The sequence below is a fragment of the Salvelinus fontinalis genome, chromosome 7 (assembly GCF_029448725.1).
Source record: "Salvelinus fontinalis isolate EN_2023a chromosome 7, ASM2944872v1, whole genome shotgun sequence".
In the NCBI taxonomy this organism is placed as follows: Eukaryota; Metazoa; Chordata; class Actinopteri; order Salmoniformes; family Salmonidae; genus Salvelinus; species Salvelinus fontinalis.
In genome coordinates, this window is record NC_074671.1 from 3,858,553 (window position 1) to 3,867,167 (window position 8,615).

Below are 8,615 nucleotides of genomic sequence, written 5' to 3' on the forward strand. Positions count from 1 at the left end.
TCCAAACTGCTGTCCATTTCTGTCTCGGGTCACGTTGACACTAGTAAGTAGGGGAACATACTTCTCTTTTAAGGAGAGTGAATTAACCTAGAACACCTATATATGACATGTTGAATACACTGCAGATACATTCTGGGAAGTGACTTCAGACAGGATAATTACAGTCCATTTAGTCAGTGTAGATTTGACAGAGGAAATGTTTATGGGTGTTCGGGCCTTTAATCGTCTGCTCTGAACTGTCAGTGACCTCTCAGTCCAGACGGACCATCTCACTAGCGTGAGTCCTACATTACGCCCCAGAAGGGCTATGGTGAAGAGTAGTGCACTACTTTAGATCTAGTCCCACAGGGCTATGGTGAAGAGTAGTGCACTACTTTAGATCTAGTCCCACAAGGCTATGGTGAAGAGTAGTGCACTACTTTAGATCTAGTCCCACAGGGCTATGGTGAAGAGTAGTGCACTACTTTAGATCTAGTCCCACAGGGCTATGGTGAAGAGTAGTGCACTATCTAGAGGATAGGATGCCATTTGGAACGCAGTCCTACTGACCTGCTCTGAATCACCACATGGACCAAACGCCAGCACGGAATATACTTCTCATGGGATGAAATCATCTTCTAATATAGAATGTTTTTGTAAAGGATAATTAAACTTTTAAATAACCATGTAGTTTCTTTGTTCATGTGATGATTTATTTGTTCTTTTTTTTCTTCCAGATGTATTTAAACTATCTAGGAAACTACATCCCCAATGCCTGGAACTATGAGAGAGGCTGTGGCGTCTGTGACCACAACATGGTGGATTTGTCTCAGCTTAAAGTGAGTGAATCCTGAGAACCTGAGATTTTCCTCCTCTCCTCTCCTCTCCTCTCCTCTCCTCTCCTCTCCTCTCCTCTCCACTCCACTCCACTCCACTCCACTCCACTCCACTCCACTCCACTCCACTCCATTCCACTCTCCTCATCCTCCTCTCTCCTCTTCTCTCCTCCTCCTCCTCTGTCCTCTCTCCTCCTCATCTGTCCTCTCTCCTCCTCCTCTCTCCTCCCCCTGTCCTCTCTCCTCCCCTCCTCATCCTCCTCTCTCCTCCTCCTCCTCTTCTCTCCTCCTCCTCTCCCTTCCCTCCTCTCTCCTCCTCCCCCTTCTCTCTCATCCTCCCAATCCCCCTCTCTCCTCCCCCCTCCCCCTCCTCCTCTCTCCTCCCCCTCGTCCTCTCTCATCCTCCTATCTCTTTCTCCTCTCTCCTCCTCCTCCCTCTCCTATCTCCTCATCCTCTCTCCTCCTCCCCCTCTCTCCTCCTCCTCCTCTTCTCTTTTCTCCTCTGCTCCTCCTTTTTCCTCTCTCCTCTACCTCCTCTCTCCTCTCCTCCTCCCTCTCCTCTCTCCTCCTCCTCTCTCCTCTCCACACCTTCTCTCTTCTCTCCTCCTCCTCATATATCCTCCTCCTCCTCCTCCTCCTCTTCCTCCTCCCCCTCATACTCTCTCATTCTCCAACTCCTCCTCCTCCTCTCTCCTCCTCTCTCTTCTACCTCCTCTCTCCTCCATCTCCTCTTCCCCCTTCTCCACCTCTCTCCTCCTCCTCATCATCTCTCCTCTCCTCCTCCTCACTCCTTCTCCAACTCCTCTTTCCTCCTCCTCCTCCTTTACAATTAAGTATGGGAGGAGTACAAATTGAGGAAGTGGCAAAAGCCAAACTACTAGGAGTGCAGCTAGACAACTGCTTATCATGGTCGTCTCAAATAACTAATCTATGTAAAACAATTAAATAAAACTGCATGCATAATCAGAAGGATAGCTAAATATTTACCGGGAAAGATTCTTCAGCAAATAACACAATCATTAATTGTGAGTCAGGTGACCTACTGTTCTGTGGTCTGGGGAAATGCATCATCAAGTGAAGTTAGGAGGCTGCAGATTGAACAGAACAAAGCAGCAAGGATTGTTTAAAGGTGGAGATCTGGTTCTTCTGTTGCAGTCATGCTCAGTGTTCTTGGTTGGTCATCAATCGACAAGATCATTGAAAAAAACATGCTTATTTTATTTCATAACATTTAAAACGGCCAAGTATTCACAACGGTATTCAGTTGGTAAGAGACATTCAGTCAATTCTAGGAATAGATTGTCCACCGTCGACAGTTGAAGTCGGAAGTTTACGTACACCTTAGCCAAAAACATTTTAATTCCGTTTTTCATAATTCCTGACATTTAATCCTAGTAAAAATGCCATGTTTTAGGTCAGTTATTAAAAATGTAAATGTCCAAAAAGTAGGAGAGAGAATGATTTATTTCAGCTTTTATTTCTTTCATCACATTCCCAGTGGGTCAGAAGTTTACATACACTTAATTAGTATTTGGTACAATTGCCTTTAAATTGTTTAACTTGGGTCAAATGTTTCGGGTAGCCTTCCACAAGCTTCCCACAATAACTTGGGTGTTGGGGTCAATTTCCATTTGGGATCAATGTCCATTTGCAAGACCCATTTACGACCAAGCTTTAACTTCCTGACTGATCTCTTAAGGTTGCTTCAATATATCAACATAATTTTCCTTCCTTATGATGCCATCTATTACTACTGCAGCAAAGCACCACCACAACATGATGCTGCCACCCCCGTGCTTCACGGTTGGGATGGTGTTCTTCGGCTTGCAGGCTTCCCCCTTTTTCCTCCTAACGTAACGATGGTCATTATGGCCAAACAGTTCTATTTTTGCTTCATCAGACCAGAGGACATTTCTCCAAAAAGTACGCTCTTTGTCCCCATGTGCAGTTGCAAACTGTAGTCTGGCTTTTTATGGCAGTTTTGGAGCAGTGGCTTCTTCCTTGCTGAGCGGCCTTTCATCCTTGCTGAGCGGCCTTTCAGATTATGTCGATATAGGACTCGTTTTACTGTGGATATAGATATTTTTGTACGTGTTTCCTACAGCATCTTCACAAGGTCCTTTGCTGTTGTTCTGGGATTGATTTGCACTTTTCACACCAAAGTACGTTCATCTCTAGGAGACAGAATGCATCTCCTTCCTGAGCGGTATGACGGCTGTGTGGTCCCATGGTGTTTATACTTGCATACTATTGTTTGTACAGATGAACGTGGTACGTTCAGGTGTTTGGAAATTGCTCCAAAGGATGAACCAGACTTGTGGAGGTCTACCATTTTTTTCTGAGGTCTTGGCTGATTTCTTTAGATTTTCCCATGATGTCAAGCAAAGAGGCACTGAGTTTGAAGGTAGGCCTTGAAATATATCCACAGGTACACCTCCAATTGACTCAAATTATGTAAATTAGCCTATCAGAAGCTTCTAAAGCCATGACACAACTTGGAATTTTCCAAGCTGTTTATAGGAACAGTCAACTTAGTGTATCTAAACTTCTGACCCACTGGAATTGTGATACAGTGAATTATAAGTTAAATAAACTGTCTGTCAACAATTGTTGGAAAAATTACTTGTGTCATGCACAAAGTAGATGTCCTAACCGACTTGCCAAAACTATAGTTTGTTAACAAGAAATGTGTGGAGTGGTTGAAAAACGAGGTTTAATGACTCCAACCTAAGTTTATGTAAACTTCCGACTTCAACTGTATGGGTTATCCAGACAGAAATGAGAAATAGGCCAAATAACATTTCGATTTAGAGCAATAAAGATATTGAATCATTTATCTGAGCAAACCAAAAACCATTCAAACAATACTTTAAAACATTTAAACATAATACATAGGAAAGTTGTGCTGGACTATGGTAGATGAAGAGTCAATATATATTTATAGACTGTTAGAGTATTTATCTGGTCAATATATTAGTGTTTTATGTCTGTTTGTAACAGTGTGTCATATGTGAAAATGTGATTGTATTATAAATTGTATTTTAATGTTTAAGGACTCTTGAAAGATTAGTCCAAATGAAGCCTTAAAGAAATCCAAATCAAATATCCTCCTCTCTCCTCCTTTTCCTCCGCCCCCTCCTCTCTCTCCTCCAACTCCTCCAACTCCCCCTCCTCCTCCTCTCTCATACTCTCTCTCCTCCTCCAACTCCCCCTCCTCCTCTCTCTCCTCCTTCAACTCCCCCTCCTCCTCTCTCCTCCTTTTCCTCCGCCCCCTCCTCTCTCTCCTCCAACTCCTCCTCCTCCAACTCCCCCTCCTCCTCCTCTCTCATACTCTCTCTCCTCCTCCAACTCCCCCTCCTCCTCTCTCCTCTCTCCTCCTCTCTCTTCCTTCTCCTCTCCTCTCTCCTCCTCCTCCTCCTCCTCCTCCTCCTCCTCCTCCCCCTCCTCCTACTACTGAAGGAGGAGTGATTACTAGAAACGAATTGTTTCCCCGTTTATCTGTAGATTAAATGACGTAGTAGAGGACACACTATTTTGTGTAACTCAAAATGGGTCAAAATTCTACAAAGATCCAGAAAAAAAGGACCTTGTGGATTAATTGTAGGATTAGAGGACCTTGTGCATTTCAGGTAAAATATCAACCCAATGTTTATATCCCAGGACAAATTAGCTAGCAACAGCAAGATAGCTAGATAAATGTCCATGAATGTTTCATGTGTTTCGACCTGTCCCCAAATATTGGTTTTGCTATTTTTAACCTGTGTGTCTGGATCGTGTCTGGATCATGTCTGGATCGTGTCTGGTGTGGATGTACAAAATCAACATGCTTGTGCCCGGTCTACACAACATGTAACCCTCCCAGTTCAATAATAACAGGCGGTGTGCCCTGTGTCCCTGTAGACCCTGACTAGAAAAGCACTCTAGGTAGAGGAAGCAGGGAGCTGCTGTGGTAGAGGAAATGGCTTTTGGGTTTTCATTGAGCTTCACTTAAAGGGGTGTCACTGTCAACTGGCCATATTTTAGTAGCTTGCTCAGTAGGGCTTGTATCCACCCGGGGTAAATTACTGCGGTCAGCGGATTGTTATTCACACAAAGTTCAGCCGAGGAAGGCAATGTCTGAACAGATCAGATCATACCACTGACAGGAGTATCTGTCTCTATAGACATATCAGTAGCCGTAGTAACTGTCTCTATAGACATAGCAGTAGCCGTAGTAACTGTCTCTATAGACATATCAGTAGCCGTAGTAACTGTCTCTATAGACATATCAGTAGCCGTAGTAACTGTCTCTATAGACATATCAGTAGCCGTAGTAACTGTCTCTATCGACATATCAGTGGCCGTAGTAACTGTCTCTATAGACATATCAGTAGCCGTAGCAACTGTCTCTATAGACATATCAGTAGCCGTAGTAACTGTCTCTATCGACATATCAGTGGCCGTAGTAACTGTCTCTATAGACATATCAGTAGCCGTAGTAACTGTCTCTATCGACATTTCAGTAGCCGTAGTAACTGTCTCTATAGACATTTCAGTAGCCGTAGTAACTGTCTCTATAGACATATCAGTAGCCGTAGTAACTGTCTCTATCGACATTTCAGTAGCCGTAGTAACTGTCGCTATCGACATATCAGTAGCCGTAGTAACTGTCTCTATAGACATATCAGTAGCCGTAGTAACTGTCTCTATAGACATATCAGTAGCCGTAGTAACTGTCTCTATAGACATATCAGTAGCCGTAGTAACTGTCTCTATAGACATTTCAGTAGCCGTAGTAACTGTCTCTATAGACATTTCAGTAGCCGTAGTAACTGTCTCTATCGACATATCAGTAGCCGTAGTAACTGTCTCTATAGACATATCAGTAGCCGTAGTAACTGTCTCTATAGACATATCAGTAGCCGTAGTAACTGTCTCTATAGACATATCAGTAGCCGTAGTAACTGTCTCTATAGACATATCAGTAGCCGTAGTAACTGTCTCTATAGACATTTCAGTAGCCGTAGTAACTGTCTCTATAGACATATCAGTAGCCGTAGTAACTGTCTCTATAGACATTTCAGTAGCCGTAGTAACTGTCTCTATAGACATTTCAGTAGCCGTAGTAACTGTCTCTATAGACATATCAGTAGCCGTAGCAACTGTCTCTATAGACATATCAGTAGCCGTAGTAACTGTCTCTATAGACATATCAGTAGCCGTAGTAACTGTCTCTATAGACATATCAGTAGCCGTAGTAACTGTCTCTATAGACATATCAGTAGCCGTAGTAACTGTCTCTATAGACATATCAGTAGCCGTAGTAACTGTCTCTATAGACATATCAGTAGCCGTAGTAACTGTCTCTATAGACATATCAGTAGCCGTAGTAACTGTCTCTATAGACATATCAGTAGCCGTAGTAACTGTCTCTATAGACATATCAGTAGCCGTAGTAACTGTCTCTATAGACATATCAGTAGCCGTAGTAACTGTCTCTATAGACATTTCAGTAGCCGTAGTAACTGTCTCTATAGACATATCAGTAGCCGTAGTAACTGTCTCTATAGACATTTCAGTAGCCGTAGTAACTGTCTCTATAGACATATCAGTAGCCGTAGTAACTGTCTCTATAGACATTTCAGTAGCCGTAGTAACTGTCTCTATAGACATATCAGTAGCCGTAGTAACTGTCTCTATAGACATATCAGTAGCCGTAGTAATTGTCTCTATAGACATATCAGTAGCCGTAGTAACTGTCTCTATAGACATATCAGTAGCCGTAGTAACTGTCTCTATAGACATATCATTGGCCTTAGTAACTGTCTCTATAGACATATCAGTAGCCGTAGTAACTGTCTCTATAGACATATCAGTAGCCGTAGTAACTGTCTCTATAGACATATCAGTAGCCGTAGCAACTGTCTCTATAGACATATCAGTAGCCGTAGTAACTGTCTCTATAGACATATCAGTAGCCGTAGTAACTGTCTCTATAGACATTTCAGTAGCCGTAGTAACTGTCTCTATAGACATATCAGTAGCCGTAGTAACTGTCTCTATAGACATATCAGTAGCCGTAGCAACTGTCTCTATAGACATATCAGTAGCCGTAGTAACTGTCTCTATAGACATATCAGTAGCCGTAGTAACTGTCTCTATAGACATATCAGTAGCCGTAGTAACTGTCTCTATAGACATATCAGTAGCCGTAGTAACTGTCTCTATAGACATTTCAGTAGCCGTAGCAACTGTCTCTATAGACATATCAGTGACAGGAGTAAGAACTGTTTTTTAGAATTCGTCTGTCCATCACTCTATCTTTAAGTTCTTTCGAGGATAGAAACAAATACATGTGGAATGTTTAGAAGCCAGGATAGTAAAGCAGAATATATCATCAGGTCAATGGAGGCTGCTGAGGGGAGGACGGTTCATAGTAAAGGCTGGAATGGAGTCAATGGAATGTTACCGTTCATGTGGTTTCCATGTGGTTGATACCATTCCATTGACTCCATTCCAGTCTTTACTATGAGCCGTCCTCCCCTCAGCAGCCTCCACTGGCTCAAGTACAGATCGTACCACCGCACTTACCCTACAACATACACTACCGGACAAAAGTTTAAGAACACCTACTCATTCAAGGTTGTTTTCTACATTGTAGAATAATAGTGAAGACATCAAAACTATGAAATAACACATATGGAATCATGTTGTAACCAAACAAGTGTTAAACAAATCAAAATATATGTTCTATTTGAGATTCTTCAAATAGCCACCTTGATAATAGCATTCTCTCAACCAGCTTCATGAGGTAGTCACCTGGAATGCATTTCATTTATCAGGTGTGCCTTCTTAAAAGTTCATGTATGGAAACTTTTTCCTTCTTAATGCGTTTATCCAATCAGTTGTGTTGTGACAATGTAGGGGGGTATACAGAAGATAGCCCTATTTGGTAAAAGACCAAGTCCATATTATGGTAAGAACAGCGCAAATAAGCAAAGAGAAACGACAGTCCATCATAAACTTTAAGATATGAAGGTTAGTCAGTACGGAACAGTTCAAGATCTTTGCAGTGCAGACCCAAAAACCATCAAGTGCTATGATGAAACTGGCTCTCATGAGGACTTCCACAGGAATGGAAGACCCAGAGTTACATCTGTTGCAGAGGACAAGTTCATTAGAGTTTACCAGCCTCAGAAATTGCAGCCCAAATAAATACTTGGCAGAGTTCAAGTAACAGACACATTTTAACATCATCTTTTTAGAGGAGACTGTGTGAGTCAGGCCTTCGTGGTCGAATTGCTGCAAAGAAAGCACTACTAAAGGACACCAAAATTAAGAAGAGACTTGCTTGGATCAAGAAACACGAGCAATGGACATTAGACCGGTGGAAATGTGTCCTTTGGTCTGGAGTCCAAATGTGAGATATTTGGTTCCAACAGCCGTCTTTGTGAAACGCAGAGTAGGTGAACGGATGATCTCTGCATGTGTGGTTCACACCGTGAAGCATGGAGGAGAATTCAAGGGACACTTAACCAGCATGGCTACCAGACCATTCTGCAGCGATACGCCATCCACCTGGTTTGGGCTTAGTGGGACTATCATTTGTTTTTCAACAGGACAATGACCCAACACACCTCCAAGCTGTGTAAGGGATTTTGACCAAGAAGGAGAGTGATGGAGTGCTGCATCAGATAACCTGGCTTCCACAATCACACCAACCTCAGACCAATTGAGATGGCTTGGGATGAGTTGGACCGCAAAGTGAAGGATAAGCAGCCAACAAGTTCTCAGCATATGTGGGAACTCCTTCAAGACTGT

General features: G+C 42.7%; 1 protein-coding gene across 1 annotated transcript in view; it reads left to right on the forward strand.

Moving 5' to 3' along the window:
- LOC129858879 (procollagen-lysine,2-oxoglutarate 5-dioxygenase 2-like) overlaps window positions 1-8,615 on the forward strand; it is a 145,814-nt gene that overhangs the window by 85,626 nt on the left and 51,573 nt on the right. The window contains exon 8 of the mRNA XM_055928115.1: window positions 717-818. Coding sequence (XP_055784090.1) covers window positions 717-818 — 102 coding nt within the window. The remainder of the gene's footprint in view (window positions 1-716; window positions 819-8,615) is intronic.